At 40.6% G+C, this 19,458-nt stretch overlaps 1 protein-coding gene across 4 annotated transcripts in view; it reads left to right on the forward strand.

Moving 5' to 3' along the window:
- The window catches only part of DOCK4 (dedicator of cytokinesis 4), a 488,437-nt gene that overhangs the window by 290,514 nt on the left and 178,465 nt on the right, over positions 1 to 19,458 (forward strand). For all 4 annotated transcript variants that reach the window (XM_055420853.2, XM_055420851.2, XM_055420852.2 and 1 more), the window contains exons 14-16: positions 8,778 to 8,902; positions 9,855 to 10,017; positions 14,333 to 14,439. In XM_055420853.2, coding sequence (XP_055276828.1) covers positions 8,778 to 8,902; positions 9,855 to 10,017; positions 14,333 to 14,439 — 395 coding nt within the window. The remainder of the gene's footprint in view (positions 1 to 8,777; positions 8,903 to 9,854; positions 10,018 to 14,332; positions 14,440 to 19,458) is intronic.

A 19,458-nucleotide genomic window follows, 5' to 3' on the forward strand; every position in this document is an offset into this window, starting at 1 on the left:
CCAAAAAAGTGTTTCTGAATGGAAATGGTAGAGATTAAGGAGATTCACACTAAAATGCCAAGTAATAGTCTTTCGTAGGATTCTGCATCCTACTCTACACAACCGAGCAAAAAATAGAAAAACCAAACAGTATCAAATTGTTGACAGTATTTTTAGAAACAAGATCCTTTAAGTCACTGTTTAAATCCCATGTGTAAAAAGCAAACTGTGAATATTGCTTTGGACAAGGCCCCTGTTACAGCTGTAAGACTTAGTGGTGGGCTTGTTATCCATAAAGACCTAACGTGTTACAGAAACTGACCGGCGTTGATCACTGTGGCATTTGATCTCCTGATGGAAACCACTCACGCAGGGAGGGCTAAGAGAACATCCTAGGAAGTTTCCTGAGATGACCTGACCGAGCTTAAAGACCCAGTCTGCCTGAGTATCTCCTGTTACTATTGTCAAAAATGTTTACTTGATGGCATGTTATCCATTGGCTCTTGGAACCATTCATTATTTCCTTTAGTTGCTATAAATAGCTAGTATTTCCTCTTTAGCAGAAAAGAAAAAAATTTCATCCCACTGGGAAGCAAATTGATGTGTAAATCTAATATAAAAAAACATATTTTAGAACAGAATGAGCCAGCTGCTGGAAGAATTCCTCAGCTTGGTCTCCGAGCAGTCTCATTGAGAAATGGAAAAAATATCAAGCAACATGACACTTCACTGGCTGAATAATTGTCTGGGATGTGCTGTGCTCACGCAGCTCTTATCTGGCTTTAATGGTGGAAATGAACTTACTGTGGAATCAGGCTTGCTTCTGTCCCTTCCTGGCACCACGTTATAATGGCAGGGTTGATGCTGACCAGGGACTCAATCTTCCCAGACACACGTCTGTAGTGCCTGAGACTGCAAGAGATTTTTTTAAAAGTACTTTCTTTTTCTTCTTTCATTTCTTTTTTTCTTCTTTGGCTTCTGAGTCTTACAGATTGGATGGAGAAGGGAGAGATGTGTGTATAAACTTAAATAGCTGAAAAGAAAGCAACTTTACAACTCAATGGAATGTTTTACATTGGCAAATGTAACAGCCATTGTTTTTTCTTTATTTTCAGAATTTTGACTTGCCAATTAATTTTCACTCTCTCACTCGTGGCTTTGATGAAAACTTGAGCTGAGTTTTCAATGAGAAAAATGTATGTGAACAGCATTTCTGATCCCAGTGTTGTACTGACAGTCTGCTAATGTGATGGCTTTTTTTTTTTTTTTTTCCTTTCTCTAGACTTGTCCTTCAGGGTTAATTTGTGTTCTGATAGAGGTCAGGATGGGTGAGGCGTGTGTTTGTACCTACAGGACCTTCATTAACTTAGTCACTGCCTTTCTGCAGAATGAATTATCTGTGGTCCTGATACTAATGGGAACATACACACAACTTTTCTTGAGGGTCACAGAATGTCATCAATGCCAAACTCTTTTTGGAATGGGAAAAACATGGAAATAGAGATTCATCTCTTGGTCTGTCTTTTACACGGGTTGATCTCTGGAATGTCACCTGGTATAAAGAGGCAACATGCCCCTATGTTTTTGCCTTGTCATGAAGTCCTCTGTTACTAAGGGGCAGTCATTCAGCACTTTATTTCTTAGCCCTACCGAATTTCCAAAGAAGAAAAGCTTCGCCCTGTGAAGCTCCATTACTGCCACCTACAAACCAAATAACCCTGCAGAAAGTTCCATGGTCTGGTCTCTGAGCTTATGAGAATGTTTCAATCGGTGCTCTCCAGTAGAAATATAATACAAGCCACAAATGTAACTTTAACTTTTCTAGTAACCACTTGAACAAAAGGTAGGAAGAAAGAGATGACATTAATTTTAACAGTATATTTTATTTAACCCAATGTATCCAAAATATCCTTTTAATAGATAGTCCATATAAAACTTTTGTAATAAGTTATTTTACACTATTTCAATTAAGTCTTTGAAGGCTGGTAACTGTTATACTTTACAGCACATCTCTTTTCAGCCAAGTCCCATTTCAAGGACTCAGTTGCCATGTGTGGCAGTGGTTACAGGATTGAACAGCCAAGCTCTAAATGTCTTAACAGACTGTACAAAGCAGAGCTTGATCCTTTGCTGAATATCAGGAAGGACTAATTTTCCACCCACCAGACATTTTGGAACAAAGTCGGCTGATGTGTCAGGCATGTCATGGGTGATCAGGCTATGCCCTCCTCCCACCCTAAGGGTCCACTCTTATTCTGAGTTTATGATTCTTTCTAGGCAGTCATCCTGGTCTCCATACTTTATCTTCCCTACCTGTGCAGAGACTCATTCTCATGTGTATGTGTGTGTGTTAGTTGCTTAGTCATGTCCGACTCTTTGCGACCCCGTGGACTATAGCCCACCAGGCCCCTCTGTCCATGGGATTCTCACATATCAACCAGTAAAACTGTCCCTGTTTGTTGTGTGTGTGTGCTCAGTGGCTCAATTGCATCCAACTCTTTGTGACCCCGTGGACTGTAGCCCACCTGGCTCTTCTGTCCATGAGATTCTCCAGGCAAGAATACTGGAGTGGGTTGCTGTTTCCTCCTCCAGGGGTTCTTCCTGACCTAGGGATCAAACCCACATCTCCTGAGTCTCTTGCATTGCTAGGTGAATTCTTTACCACTGAGCCACTCTAATTAATTCCTTCCAGTACATTCAATTTTAGAACATCTTTAAAGTTACTAATCCTACAAGGAATTATGGGAAAGTCTTAGAATGATGGGGCCATGAAGGGTTGAGATTTGGAGACTAGAAGACCTTGCTAAAAATTATTAATAGAGCCTGTGTTTCAAATGGTTGCCAGCAATAGTAGCTGTGATAGTGATTTCAAGATTTAAGTTTATTTTCCAAGTGTCTTCAAGAGTAAGCCTCCTTTTTGTTTTTTAGGCAATAGTTCAGGTAAGTCAAACTTCTGTTAGGTCAAAGTTGACTAGATAATGATTTACAAGACTGGGGAAAGAAAAATGTTGTAGGTATATTTGCCTCCCATTTAAGAAGATATATAGTTTTATTCTTTTAAATATATATATTATTAGTATTATTACCACTTACTGGAAGAGATATGTACATCACCAGATGGAATTGCCTCAAATAATCATTCTTTTAGAGAAAGAGGTGGGAACCTACTTGACTTGGTCTTCTCTAAAAAATATATCCTAAAATTCACCACCACCCAGGCCAAGTCATGGACCTCTACATCAACAGTTTCAACTGGTCTGTTTAAATCTGAACCCCCTGATCATGTCCTTACCAAGGGGACAGCATTCTCTTAACCAATGAATGCCACAGTGACCAAGGAGAGAGAGAGGCTAAGAGCCTATTGTGTCACTCTAAGGGTGGATCCCCACCCAAGTTCACACTGGGGGAGAGGCTGGTTCCCCCAGATTAGGAAGCTGACATGCCCCACTGCCCATGGGTGTAGGACTTTCCCCAACTGCTACTATCAGAGATGCATGTGTTGTCCTAGAGTGTAAAGGGCAACTTGTTCCTGCTCCTTTTTCTCTGCACTGCTGCCTGGAAAGCCCCTCATGACTGCTGTTGCTATCATTTGCCACTGATTGTTTGATAGTCATCAAAAATAAAATTAAAAATCTACCCCCTCAAAAATTCAACATCTCAGAGTACTCTTAAAATAAGACAGAAACAAGAACACCAGGTATGTTTTACTCAAGTGCACTCCATGTGAGAAATACAAAGTTAATTTTTCATCCCATGCATAAATTTTCCTTGTATGTGGTTTGCTTTGATTTCAATTATCTGGGAACCTTGCCCTTGCCCCTTGTTCTGTCCCCTCCTTGAAGATGTCCTGAGGTAATGGAAGTTTAAGTGTGCAAAGCATATTGTATTCATTTCCTATGACTGCTGTAACAGATCAGCACAAATGGAGTGGCTTAAAACAATGCAAGTGTACTACAGTTCTGGGGATGAGAAGTTTGCACGGGTCTCTCTGGGCTAATATCACAGTATCAGCAGGGCTGTATTTCTTCTGATGATTCCTGGAGAATCCATTTCCTTGTCTTTTCTAGCTCCTGGAGGTGGCCTGTACTCCTTGGCTCATGGCCCCACATCATTCAACCTCTGATTCTCTCATTGTATCTCCTTCTCTGACTCTGACTTTTTGCCTCCCTCTTATAAGGATCTTTGAAATTAAATTGAGCCCATTCTCATAATCAAAGAAAATTTTCCCGTCACAAGAGTCTCAACTTAATCATGTCTGTAAAACCCTTTTTGTCATGTAAGGTAACCTATTCACAGGTTCATGGGATTAGGGCCTGGACATCTTTGGGGAGGTAAGGAAGTGCCTGCTACACATACAAAGGGCCATCCAGCTCAGCTACATGTCCAGTGCAAGAGTTTCTTCCTCGGGTCCTGGGGATGGTTTCCTGGCTGTACCTGAGTACTTAAATGGCCAAGATCACATCATCACATCTCATGTCATCTCTCAGAATGACTTGTTTCATGTTGAACTAGTTTCCTTTTACCTTCTATCCACTGGGTTGAGTTTTTCTGCTTGTAACCTCAACAGTTCAAAGTTCAGTTAACTTCTTGTCACCCTCATCGCTCCACTGATGAGTGCCTTCTCCGTATTGTTTATGGTCTGAAGTATACATGTTCTGTCTCGTTCGTAGAAATGAAATCATTGTTTGACAACTTGTCTGGCCAATTAGGGTGGGACTAATATCTTTCTTGTTTAGGGCATTGGTCTTTTGGAGGCAAAGGCTGAATTGCGCTAGCTTATTTGATGAATGTTCTTACCTATTGAATTACATTTTCATGGGTAAAGCAGAGATACTGATAATACATTGGACATGTTTCTTAATCTCTGTACTTCAGTTTCCTCATCTGTAAAATGGAAATAATAGGACCTTGTTATAAGGTTTATGTGAGGATTTAATGAGATATTCTACTTACAGCACTTGGCAAAGTACCTGACTACTGTCTAACTATCTGCTACTAAGTACCATCATCATAATCTAAGTTCAAAAAAATCCTATAGTCACTTACATATGGTCTTTTGTTTTTAAGAAGTACAGAAACTTTTATTTTCCAGCTTCAAAAGTGACAATAATTGTCTAGCACAGAAGAGGCACTGGACTAGCCCCTATGGCTGGGGACAGTGTTTTACTTGGTATGATGAGCTTGTCCTCTGTGACTTTATCCAAGGCATTCATAGGACAGAATCAAGGTTTACAGAACTGATAAAAGCCTGTTGCCCATTTAGGATAAGCCACAAATCAACCCCATTTGATTGTAGTTACTGAACTCTTTTTGAATTTGTTCCAACTGCTGTGGCCTTATCTTTATCTCATCTACAGTGATATTTTGAAGGCTTCCCAGTGAAACAGGGCCTGTGAAACAGAGGAAAGTGTCAAGCCCGTCAAATTTACAGAGTAATAAATTTAAGAGGTGCAAGGTGTTAATAAACATTGTCAGACAAGTAGCTCTTCATGATTGGTGCTATGACTCCATTTCATACTCACCGTATGATTTCTCTCTTAATTACCCAGGATTTGCTTCTTTAACACCATTTGGGCTTATTAGTTTTCTTTAGGTTGGCTTTCTCTAGAGTCAACCTCCAGTGTATTGACTTTAATTAACACTTGTTTCAACTTTATCCTTCGACATATTTTGGCAAAACATGGCACCTTGCAGTATTAGAACACAGCAAGCTATGGATTCCTGAGGGAGGTGAACACATGTAGAATGTCATCCAGGAGAAATGTTCTTGTCATTTTTTCTCTTTTCAGAGATACCTTACTTCAGTCTAAAAACTTTGTGAAATAAAAATGTTTTAAAAAGTTTGGGGGAAGATAAAGAGGGTTTCGGGGACAGTGACAGTTAAAGAACAGAAAAGTGAAATGTGTGTATAAGGTGTTTTTATTTATGAATGTGTTGGATCCTAGAAATTCTATGGAAAAGGAAACTTAATAAATTAGCTTTTTCCCTCCTACTGGCTCTCCCACCCCTACCTCTGCCTTTACCACATCCCACTTGAGTGACACAAACACTTGAGGCCCAAGGTTTATCTTGCCTTGTCTAGACTAATGTCACAGACAGGAGACAGTAGGAGGGAAAGTTGGAATCCAGATCTCCTTATTCCAGTCTTCCTGAGACCCTACATTCTTTAGGCTTATTTGAACTCAGAAGAGAGAGAAGAATCCAGCTCAGTTATAAGCTAAACCAGCTGCAGGGGTCCATTTGGGAATTGAAGGCCATATTAAACCTCCCTTTGGAAAGACAACCTCGCTTCCACGGATGTCTCATCCTCTTAGTGAGGGCTTCTCTCATGGGACAGCCCCTCTGCCTCATTCAACACCCTGTCCCCTTCTCTGTCTCACTTTGAGCCATAGCTCTTAGCATTATTCGGTGTGCTCTGTGTTTTACTTCTTTGTTCAAAAGCTTTTCCTACTAGGATCTAAGCTCTGCTGCGAAGGCATTTTTGCTTTGTTCACTGCTAAGTCTGCTGGACTTGATAACATCTGACACATAGTAGGTGCTCACAGTCTATTTGCTAAGTGAACACATGGAGAAAGAATTTCGCGGCCCTGGTGGTGGTTTACTCTCCCTCCACCCTGTTCCTCTGCAGGGCCCAGCCTGCACACGGGGAGAAACAGGTTGTCTTGCAGACCTCCCTCCCTCCACTTTGCTTAAGCCAGAATTACTGGCCCTGCCAATAGATGAGAGTTGGAAGTCCCCCTCCCAAGAAACACTTACTCTTCATTTTGCAGGACAGTTAATCCCCATGTGGTTTGGACAGGCTAATCAGTCATTATGAGAAATTTCTAAGGTAAAAGCCCCTGTAGCTACACTTCCCATTAATCAGTGTGTGTTTTATAGGCTGTGTGTCACCTCAGCCACTCATCATATGTCACCTACTCCAGAAACGAAGGAATTTTCCTACTGTTGTGTGTGTGGGTGTCTGTTCTAAAGTCCCTTGATTTTTGTATTGTTTTTTTACTTGGCAGATCTGTTCATGGGAGCAGTTTTGTCAAGAATTTCCCCTCAGACAGTTGTTGAAATAGCACATGTGCAGACCATTAGCATTGCAGGCCTGTTTTGAGTTGAAACTGGTGAATTTGGAGGACATAGTTTGTGAGCTTACTTATTCTGCATTGGGATTGTTAAAATAGTGTTGAGAATGTTTGTGTGTATGTATGAATATATATATAAAAATATATAGAAACTTAATGATAAATATATAGTAATTAAATGAATCAGGTTATAAAACTGTAGAGAATTTATGAAATTTGTGGGGTCATATTTTCCTAATTTTTTAAAAAATTGAAATGGTTAAACAAAACTTTCAAAGCATGCAAAGATAATTTTATATGTGTTGAAATATGTTGCTTTTCTCCTGGAGTTCCAAGTTCATTGCCTTCTCAAGTTGATTTGTAGGAGCTACATGAGAGTACTGAGAAATTCATAAGACAGAGACCACTGTATCAATTGTTTCCATTAATGTATTCCTTACATACACTTTCTAAAGAGGGCGTGAGATTTCATCTTTTTTAGAACTTATTCAGTGTCTCCCTTTTGTGGCCCATCTGTTTCCTGGTTAGGCAAGGTCATTTGCAAATGATGTTCTTATTAAAAGTCGGCCTTTGTGGAGGAAGGTGACCATGCACACTGGTATTCCCCCATGGTTTTGAAAGCTAGGGTACTTTCTTATATACATTTCGGTCAGGAAGTTTGATGAATTTCCCAAATGTGGGTACATTTGTATGGTTATTGTTCCTTCTGGTGATTTGCTTTCTTAAAGAGAGGTTTTTTTTTTGTTTTTTGTTTTTTTTTAATTAGAACAAAGCAGTATTGCTTTTGAGTGTTCAAATGTTTGGAAGCTGTGTTAAGTAAAAGTACGTTCAACCTTGCTGACCTCGCCAATATTTACCTTCAGAAACTTTCTAGTCACACGTTGTTGACTTACTTCTCATGTCCGTATCCACTTACTGCCTACCGCTAATTTAATTCCTACAGGAGAAATAAAAGCAGGTTGTCAAGCATGTTTGCCTCTCTTTGCTAGTTGGCATACAGTGTCTTTTTTTTTTTTTTCTTGCGGTAGTAAGAAAGGGGCAAAAAGAAAAAGCATTCAAGTTTCATAAATAGCCAATGGAGAAAAACCAATAGATGATATATGTGTACATAGACTATGTCAGTTTGAATCCAGGGCCTTTCTCATTTGTTTTATAGCTTGATGGCAAGAAATATTAAGCCAAGTGTCTCTGTATGACTGAATTATTCTACATCTGTGTTTGTAAAGCACTAATGTGAATTCTTCCAGGAGTGAGATCATTTCATCCATGAATTTTAGAAGATTTAAATTGTAACTGTACCCTTTGCAGTCCTATCATTTTCTTCCACTTAAGTATTTCTTCTTCTCTAAGTACCTTGACTATAAAGTATTGAGACTAGTTTCTTTGAACCACCCCTGCTCAGCTGTCATTCTGTAATCACACCTCATAAATGAAATGAAGGAAATATTGAAAAATGGTGAAACTTGACAGCACCTTTCTACCCAGGTCCTTTATTTCCCTTCTAAATGTACGTTTTCAGTATTGCTAATTTCAAGCTAGCAGAGGCTGGCCTTTGCTTTTCTTGGAAGTTGGCAGTAAGGGTGAGGATCTTATTATAGAAGTATAAATATTGTATGTTGTGTGCTATAACACTATTTTTAATAAACCAAACTTTTCCTTGATAGAGCATTCTATTATCCTTCCTACTATATATATAATGCCATTTCATTTTTCCTCTCCTGCTAGGTGAAATGCGGAATGATTTATATATCACTATAGAAAGGGGAGAATTTGAGAAAGGAGGAAAGAGTGTGGCCAGAAACGTGGAAGTTACGATGTTCATTGTAGAGAGTAGTGGCCAGACCCTGAAGGTACGTTAATGTTGAATTCTTTCTGGTAAAACAATTTCACATCCTTGCCTTGGGTTCATCTTTAGTGAGATCAGTTAACTTATGATTTACAGTATTTTCAATCTTATTTTTCTTCTCCACCCCCGTGTAGTTTGCTTGTTTTTAATCATGAAAAGAAGTGAAATAAGCTTTCAGTTTGTTTAATTAGTCATGTCAAAAACATCCTCATAGCGGCTACTCCTTAAATGTGGCATTTTTATCCCATTTCATTTTTTTCCTTTCATCTATTATAGTTTTGGAGAGGTGTAGTTTTTCTTTGTGGAGTTGGTTTTTTTTTTTAGTCGCTCAGTCATGTCTGACTCTTTGCGACCCCATGGAATGTAGCTCTCCAGGCTCTTCTGTCCATGGGATTCTCCAGGCAAGAATACTGGAGTGGGTGGCCACTTCCTTCACCAGGAGATCTTCCCTACCCAGGGATTGAACCCAAGTTTCCCACATTGCAGGCATTCTTTAGTGTCTGAGCCCATATTTAATCCTATATATTTTCATTATGACCAAAATAGGACTTGGAGATTAGAGTATTGCTAATTGGGGTGATCATATGAGATTCCTTTGTGGAAGAAGTATTTCATGGGAGCCCCGGGGCTTACTGAGTTTTATAGGAAGGCACAGAAGGCTTTTGGCTGTGGTTGCTTTGTAGTTGACTCCAAGTTGGGCACGCAGTTGCTCAGCTAGCATGTGTCACTGAAGTCCACCTTTGAGCAATTAGGCCCTGGGAGACCAGCCTCAGGATGAACCAAACACAGCCTGCCCACAGAAGCAGGTGCAAAAACAGACCTGAAGAGGACTGAGGAAGTAATTTCACATTAAGTGCTGTTTTGGGAGCACACAGACACAGCAAAGCAATTGTTCTGCTCCTTCCAAAATCGTGTTGAAATGAAGCTGTCTTTAACCTGCATGTTTCCTTTGTCAGGATTTTATATCCTTCGGCTCTGGAGAGCCACCGGCTAGCGAGTACCACTCCTTTGTGCTTTATCATAACAACAGCCCCAGGTGGTCCGAGCTGCTGAAACTTCCTATCCCTGTGGATAAATTCAGGGGTGCACATATCCGCTTCGAGTTTCGGCATTGTTCCAGTAAGTGGATGGAGTGTCTCCGTGGCCTTGTTGTGCTGGGTCCTGCTTACTAAGCTGAAACGACAGTGTGGGATAGTCTGTACAAAGTGTGTCACAAACCAGAGACCTCCATGAGAGAGAAATGGAGGTGAATGGAATCCTGGGAGGTGAATGGGTGCCATTCTCAAAAAACCAATAACCTCTATGGAAAGAGATGAAAGAGAAGGAGGAAACGAAGTAGCTGTAGAAATCTACAAGGTTTTTCTTAAGGTGATCACTTTCATAAAAATCAATTCATCACTTTCACAGTCTAGGAAGACTAAACAGAAAGAGGAGATGCGTTATTAAAGGCTTGACTGGCTTGTGTGGTCTTAGCCACCCCTGACCCATGTGCTGTCCTTTCAGCCAGGAGCTGATCCAGCCCTTAGACAGCTCAAGGGAACCCTCGGGGACTTTCCTAGGCATGTGAAGTTACAAGGAAAGCCTCTGATTGGCTCAGATTCATATTTGATTTGCATATATCTAGATCACTGTGCATTCTAAAACATGATTGGCACTTTACAGGAATAGCAAGGAGACCAGAATGAGCAAGTGAGAGAGTTGGAGGTGAGAACCAGAGAGGGAACAGCAGAATCAGATCCTCTGTTGTGTTTTAGGTCATGGGAAGGAGGACTTTGGACTTTATTTGGAGTGAGAAAGAAGCATTAGAGGTTTTAGATTGAAGTTGAGTCTGCCCACTGTATGGATGATAGATTGTAGATGGGCCAGATAGGAACAGAAAAGCCATTCAGGAGGCTTTTGCAGAATTCCAGGTATGAGATTTAAGTGGTTTGATTCTTTTAAACAGATTTATTGACAGATTGGATGTGAAAGGAGGAGAAAATTCAAGGTTGATCTCAAGATTTTGGCCTCAGAGTGAAGGGGTCATTTAATGAAGTGGGGAAGACAACAGGAAGAATCTGTTTGGAGAGAAAAAAATCAAACATTCCATTTTAAATATGCTAAGTCTGAGAAGTCTATTAGATGTTCAAGACATCAAGTAGACAGTTGAAAGAGATCCAAGCTGGAGATTTGAACTTGATAATGAGAACATGTTGTTCATTGGTGTGCTGTAAATATTTCACCAGCACTCAAAGTGATGGAGATGGGAGAGGAAGCCCTAAATTATAGCATTTGCTAATTTCCATGGGGTAAGTACTCCCACCATGGTCAGTTTCAAGCTGCCAACATGACGTCACTGATCTTGTAGTTGAGGGAAGGTGCATACTGTCGGTTCTTATGAACGAGTACAGGTTAGCTCCAGCATATCACAGATGTCCATGGTTTTCAAAGCCATGAGACTGGATGAGATGTCTACGTATAAAGTTTAGATAGCAAAGGGAAGTCCAAGGAAAGGATCCTTGGGTCATTGACACATTTAGATTTGGGGAGAGTGAGAAGTAGTCATTAAGTAGATTAAAAAGGAATAGCCAGTGAGGTTGAGGGAGAGAATCAAGGAAGAATAGAACCTAGGAGACTAAATGAAGAAAGCTTTTCATAAGGGCATTGATCATGTGTCAGGTGCCAGTGATAAATAAAATAAGGACCAGGAAATGATCTCCTGATTTGGCATCATGGAAGTCATTGAACCTGACAGGTGGTTCTCTTGGATTTTTGGGGTTGAAAGCTGACTGCAGTCAGTCAAAGAGTAAGATGGAGAAAAGTAAGGGCAGGCAGTGAGTATAGACAGATCTTTTAGGAAGCTTTGCTATAAAGAATACTGGTGAGCAGAGAAGTGTGATAGTAGCTATGAAACAAGTAGGTCATAGGAAGTTTTTGCTGTTGTTTCTTTTTTTAAATGGAACTTTTAAGGTGTGTTTGTTTGGGAGAAATCATTCAGTAGAGAGGAAAACCTGATGATGTAGAGAGTGGGGACACCTGTGGGAACAGTGTCCTTGAGTTGGGGAAGGAGTACAGGACCTAGGACTCAAGGATAAAAATTAGCCTTGGGTGGGAGCATGGGCAGTTCAGGGCTAGGAGGGCAGATGCAGGTGAGTGAGAGGTGGATGCGAGGGTGTGAGGGTGTGAGCTCTCTCCATGAGCTGAAAGTGAGAGTATCAAGGTATTGGAGGCTTGAGAGACAAGGAGAATGGGTGAAATCACTGTCTAGAAAAGGAGAGGAGTGTGCTGATTAGGTAAACGTAGAAAGTTTGCCTATCCCAGGACACTTCTGTAGTTAGTGTGCATTAATTAAGCTTAGATTAGGCATAGAATAAGCCACAAATTGGATTCTGCCAAGGTGTAGAGTTATGAGTGGACATGTGGAAGGGGGAGGGTTGAGGGTATTTTCACTGAGGTGATTAGAATGATAGGCCATAGGGGTAAGGAGTGGTGAGTCAACATATTGGAGGTCCCAGGGGACAGAACTGTTCAAGTTGAGCTACAAGAAGAAATATATTGGAAAGTCAAGAGGTGGAATCCATAGATTCAGGGATTTTATTAATAAAAGGGGATTGTATTATACATAACATGTATAACATAACAGTCTATTTAGTTCATTAATCCTGATCTAATAGCTCAGGAAAAAAGGCTATGTACTTTAAACTTTCAGTTCAGTTCAGTCACTCAGTCGTGTCCAACTCTTTGCGACCCCATGAATCACAGCACGCCAGGCCTCCCTGTCCATCACCAACTCCCAGAGTTCACTCAAATTCATGTCCATCGAGTTGGTGATGCCATCCAGCCATCTCATTCTCTGTCGTCCCCGTCTCCTCCCACCCCCAATCCCTCCTAGCATCAGAGTCTTTTCCAGTGAGTCAACTCGTTGCATGAGGTGGCCAAAGTATTGGAGTTTCAGCTTTAGCATTGGCATTTATTTTTATTTTATGACCAAGGGCAAATTTAGGGAAGCTATTGCTTTGTTCCTTACCTTTGCTAATTTTATGCATCTTGGGAATTTTTTTATCTTTCCAAATTGAGTACCAAAATCCACACCAAAAAGACAGTCAAAGCAACTTAAGAAATTATTTCTAAATAAGTCTTGCCCCCTAAATCACAAGTGCCATACCCAGCACACTCACTGACATAGAAATCTCTTTCCAGAGATCTTTGCTGTGACTTTTGTTTGAAGAGTGTTGGTATTCCCCCATTTTCTCTCTAGGCTTGAAATTAATGACTTAAAAAGAAAATCCTTCACTGTAATCACAATTTAGGGCTGCCCTCATGCTAGGAACCTAAGCCAGCCAGCTAGAATTACTTTGTGCACAGGGTTCCACATCCCTGTGGCTAAATGCCAGAAACAATTGGAAGGGGATAATGTGTTTATTATTAGAGTCTCTTGTCCAATCCTCAGGATCTCCGTATCTGACTCCTCTAGCATGGGGCTTACTGTATCCCAAAGCTGGATTTTCTGTCAAGTAAAACCTCCACTTCCATAGTTGTGTGGGCAAGAATAACAGGCCAGCCCATGATGGCTGCCAGCCTGCAACTCTTCTCTGCACGTCTAAATACAAGGACAGAGTCCAGTTGAACAAACCAGATTCTCTTTCTTGTGGTCTTCAGTTTTGGAGAAGCGGAAGCTGGGTGGAAAGTACTAGAATGGCACACAAGAGGTCTGGAGCAGGTAACATTGTGATAGACCTCTCAGTTTCCTTATCTGTAAACAGTTGCCAATGACCCTTGTTCTAGCCACTGTAATTCAGTTGGGCATCTGAAAACCTCATTGCCTCATTTCTGGCATACAAATACTACTGCAGTAAGCTCTTATCAAACTATTGATTGCAGTTTATGTTTGTCTGCGTGCCTGATTCCAAGGCGGTGGCTTTCAGAGGTCTCTGTTTATACATGTGGCTGTAGGGAGAGTTCATTCATTCACTCATTCATTTATGTTCCATACATTTGTTGGGAACCTACTATGTTCTTGGGATTCTTTGAGATACCAAGCATAGAGTAAAATAAAGCAGACAAAAATCTTGCCCTCTGTGGTGCTTATGTTAAGGGGTGGAGATTGCTTTGTGAGGAGAAGAAACAGGAAATCTACAACTTCAAAAAACAAACAAACAAAACACATAATTTCAAATAGTGAATCCCTTGAAGAAAATTAGTCAAGGAATATAACTTACAGTTATGAGGCGGGACTATGGGGTTAGAGGGTGGTCACTGTAGACAGAAGTCCCATCATAAGAGCTGCTCTTCATTGTGTAAAGGGACCAGGTGTGTGTGTGTGTGGTGGGAGGCAGCAGGGACTTCTATTTCTTCATGATCACTCATCTCCACAATCTGTGTGTCTGAACACAGTTGTGTAAGCATACACAGAAATAACTGACTGATTCTTTTTTTTTTTCCCCCCCTTCTACAGCAAAGGAGAAAGGAGAGAAGAAATTGTTTGGCTTCTCCTTTGTTCCCCTGATGCAGGAAGATGGTAGGACACTTCCAGATGGCACGCATGAGCTCATTGTGCATAAGGTAACATCAGTCAGAGGTTGGGGGCAGTTGTGAAAAACAGGGCAGAAGTACTAACTCATAGTCTTATCCTCACTCTGGAAAAGAAAAAATGGACTGCAAAGATACTCTTTTGGATGACTGCTGGCAGAGAGAGTGCATTTTTGAGAGTAGTATCTCTAGATTCTGTCATATTCTGACACATATTTTAAAAAAATTTTTTTAACTTAATTGAAATAAGGGTATTTGGCTAAGTCTATAGGGTGACCTTGAAATCCTATCCATGGCCGTGAAAGGATTAGATAAACCTTACAAATAAGGTTTTCAATATATTAATATTTTAAAAATATTCCCAATACTTGCTTTCTTATCTGTATACCCCAGAAGCAGATTTTGCAAGGTCACCTTTCTGTTTGTCTTGTTTGTGCTCTCACGAAGCAAGGGAGAAGTAAGTGACTGTTCCTTGTCATGACAGCTTCAGTGGTTGTTACTCTATTTTTTGCTGCAAGAATTGGCATGCAAACATTTGGGGGGAAAGTATAGTGTAGTAGGTGACAAAAAGAAAATTCACCTAACAAGAGATCCTTAGGAATCATCAGAGAATACTGGTAATAATGAAATACAGAACAGAAGCACTTGCAACTATGAAATCAAGCACTAAAGTATATGATTTTCTCCAAAATCTTTCTCCTTTACGTGTCTCCATTTCTGTAACCACACACTCTTCCAGGCTCTTGTCAGCTCTCACCTGGGCTCACTAGTCCTGCCCACCTGGGCCTTCTCTCCCTGTAGTCCATTTTCCAGTCAGCCATGAGGGTGACCTGTCTAAGGTGTAAATCTTACCAGGTCCCTGCCTGACTTCATCCTATGGAAAAGCTTCCCATTGCCAACAGTGGAAATGGCAGGCTTTCAGGTATGTCGGGCTGCCTCCTCCCTTAAGCCTCATGTCATTCCATTTCCAGTCCTCTACCTAATGCCCCAGTCACTTCCTGCCTGCTGGTTCCCCCAGCTCCACTTGACATTCCTGCAGTCATGCTTCCCCTATCTCCCAACAGTCAGCTTCTCCTCATCTGCAGAGGCTCACCTGGGCCAGAACCTTTGGGAAAACAGTCCCCACACCCTAGTTCCTACTCTCTGTGTTCCCAGCTGACTACGTGCCCGCCCATGAGTTCCCCAGGTATCTGCACAAATCTCTTACCATTGTCCTCATTGCATTGTCAAGTGGTTGTCTGATGACCCCTCAACTCACTGTGGTAGGTGTAGGAGCCCCTCAGGAGCAATAGCTGAGTCAGAGGGGTTCTGGCATGTGGCAGATGTGCAGTGAAGATGCACTGAGTAAAGGAAGGATATGGCAGAGACTTTCTTTGCATTTGGATTATTACTGGTAAAATGAGTGTCCATGGACAAGACACTGGGTAATTTTTGTTTGCGCATTGGTATGTACGTGCATATTTCTTGAATCATTTATTTTCTGGTTGTTTGTTCAGCACATTGACTACCACAGACCACAGGGCAGACGTTCTTCTAGCAACTGGGAATATAGTGGTGAATAAGACCATTAAAGTGCCTCCATTTCTGACACATACATTCTCTAGACTTCAAAAATGACTTAAAGGAATTTGTGATGTTAAAATACAGAGAAAAATATTTTCAAGTAGAGTAACACTAAGGCACACAAAGGAGCTAAATGCCCTAGACACGTGAGATGACCTATTTATATAAATAAAGGTCTGCAGCCCCTTTATGTGAGATGGGTAATATGACAGGCTGTGTCTTCAGCTACAGTTTTTCAAAAGACATAAGTGGTACTTGATGTGAATGTTTGTGATCTTGACTCTGTGTACCATTAAATCTTCACACAGAAAAGGTAGGGCTAAGGTCATTATTAACTTCCTAATAATATTTAGAAGAATAAATCACTTCTTTATGACATTTCACAAGGATTCCTAAGTGGCACAGTGGTAAAGGATCTACCCACCGATATAGGAGATGCAAGAAACTTGGGTTTGATCCCTGGGTTGGGAGGATCCCCTGGAGGAGGAAATGGCAACCCACTCTAGTATTCTTGCCTGGAAAATCCCATGGACAGAGGAGCCTGATGGGCTACAGTCTACCGGGTCAAAGAGAGTCAGACACGACTGAGCGTACATGACATTTCACAATGTAGGCTCTCTCACCTGTGGATTGGAGGGTGTTTCTGGGTGGCAGATACTAACTTTCCAGTCAAGTCTGGGTTGACTTCCTCTAAAAAAGTATAAATAACATTAAGGCTCTTAGTTGCTGATTAGAGACACCCATGTACTTAAAATGCCAGGAGGACAGGTAGCAGAGCTTGCTTCTCCATGTGAGCATTTAGCAGTCCAACTGGTATTGGTTCCCAGGCATAGGCTTATTCTACTCCATTACCTGGGGTCTGTCAGGATGCCTTTGACAGAACCACCATCTTTCTTAAAAGTGGAGCTTTGAATCATCTCAAGCCCTTGCACAAAGTTTCAATGAATACACAGAACTCCAATCCAGAAAGCATAAGAAAATTATCTGAGCATCAACAGTGTAAAGAGCAGCTCTTCCCAGTGATCGGAGGCTCAGGATGGTATCTGTAGATCATCTCATGTAGGGCAGGCCTACATTGTGTAGACCCATGAGGAAGCATTAGCTCCACAGAACAACCCTCAGTAGCTGAGTCTTATGATTAGGATTATTCAGTGTTGCTTAAAGAGAACTGGAATACCTGCCAAGCATAACATCTTTTGTTTTTCATCTCGTTGATGCCATGGTTTTCGTTTTCATAGTACTGAGCCAAGAAGTTCAATTTCTACTTAAGGGCACTTGCGGGTTATGATTATAAAACCATATTATAAGCATAATGTTATTCTTTCTCTGCCATGATGGTCAGTCTCACAGCCTGCTGACGATTACAGCCTTGAATTTATTAATTTAAAAATTTGAATGTAAAAGGAATCTAGGAAGAGGAATGGATTTCAAATTACTGGGTAAAAAGATAGCCCATTTAATAAGTGATGTTGAGATAATTGAGATGGCCACAACAGGTGCTGCAGGGAAAAATTAAGCTCTGGATCTCTACCTTGCTTCTTATACCAAAGCAAATCCCGATTAAATGTAAAAAATAAAACTGTAAGAGCCTTTATAATATGAGTGAACATTTTTAGAAAGTTAAGGTAAGGAGGGCCTTTCTAATGATGCCTCTTCAATGTTAGAAATTAGGTTCCTTCAAAATGTATAAATTTAGCTGCATAAAGTTTAAAACTGATTTATTTATAAGATCATATGGACTGTAGTCTGCTAGGCTCCTCTGTCCATGGGATTTTCCAGGAGTGGGTTGCCATTTCCTTCTCCAGGGGATCTTCCCGACCCAGGGATCTAGCCCAGTCTCCCACATTTCAGGCAGACTCTTTACTATCTGAGCCACCAGGGAATTCCCCATAGTAGGATATATAAAATCTACTTTCCTCCTCATGTAAGGTTCTGGTTTAGAATATTCATTTCTGCAGTTAACTAAGAAAAAAAATAGTGATATGTTGAAAACTGTTTAATAGTCTAATTTGGGCCTAAAATTTATGAAAGAGATAATAATTTCCCCTTGTGACACTGACTGGACTTCTGAGTGTGTTTTAAGGAAATCACTGTGACAGAGTTGCTATCAGTCAGTGGTCTGGCAAAAACCTGGACTCATCCTTTAGTGCAGGAGCTAAAGAATTCTGAGGGCAAAGCTCCCTTTCAAAGTCATTTTCACCTTTACATAATTGATAGTATGTTTGCAGTGGTACTCCATGGGGATAACATCTGAAATCTACAAAAATCCAAATATTATAGCTTTAGAAAGGGAAGTGAAAGAACTTGATTAGTCATCATTAAAGATTTTGTGCGTCCAGGGTCCCTTTTCACCTCTGAGGACATCAGTAATTTCTCCAAGTAGTTTATGGCTAAGTCCAAAACTTGTCTTTGGAATTCCTAAGTTGATTGTAACAGCATTTAATCTTGCTAAGTTTTGTTATTTTGCTGCATTCTGCTAAGTTTGTTGTCTTTCTTAAATTTGTAGAGATATTTTTGGCTACTCCTTGCCAGCTACCTGCTGGAAAGCAAAGTTAAGAAAAGAGATTGAAATAATAAGCTTAAGAAACTTCATTTTCCAAAAGTCAAGTCTGTTATGGATAATAATATGAAGGTCCAAAAAAGGAGGATAGGAAGTTAATAACTGGTGTACTCAAGTCTCTATTCTGACCTATTCTAGTGAAGGATTTTTATTTCTTTGAAGTACATGCCAAAATACTCTTGGGTCTAGTTTGTATGTATAGATAAACAAGTAATAATACAGTCTACTTTTAAAGAAATTGGGGTTTTGCAAATTCATTATGTTGATTAACACCACTATGACTCAAGTGACCCAACTCAGCCAGACTGGGGATTTACTTAGTAGAGAATCTGATTCCTTAGGGTGGGATTTATTGCTTCTGAGCAAGAGAAGGGCCAGATAAGAAATCAGCTAAATAGAGCATGATCGTGCATCCTGGTTGGAAAGGGATTAATGTATGGCCTAGATTGCAAGATTCTTTGATGAATTCATTTCACTTTTGCTCCCTAGAAGTTTGTTCATAAATGCTTTGTGTCTCATTTTTTCCCTGCAGTGTTTCAGTTTCTTATGCTATACTCCAGTTCCCCACCTGGTCCATAGAAGTCCAGCATAGTCCCTCTGCACTAGTTACCATCTTTGCGGTGAATTTCTCAGATTGAGTTACTTTCCACTTATCCTTTCCTATACGATGTTTGTATTTATAAGTAAAATGAAAAAATGACGGGAGGCTGAAAAATTTAATAGACTGATAGGTTTGCCTCCCATCTTGCTGTGCAGAAAACTCTACATACTTCTCCAACGATTCTGAAAGAGACACCCCTGTAAGCCCCTGTAAGTGAAAGTTGCTCAGTCGTGTCCAACTCTTTGCAACCCCCTGTACTACACAGTCCAAGGAATTCTCCAGGCCAGAATAATGGAGTGGGTAGCCTTTCCCTTCTTCAAGGGATCTT

The sequence above is a fragment of the Moschus berezovskii genome, chromosome 3 (genome assembly GCF_049115385.1).
Source record: "Moschus berezovskii isolate FMDL1 chromosome 3, NW_MosBer_1.0, whole genome shotgun sequence".
In the NCBI taxonomy this organism is placed as follows: domain Eukaryota; kingdom Metazoa; phylum Chordata; class Mammalia; order Artiodactyla; family Moschidae; genus Moschus; species Moschus berezovskii.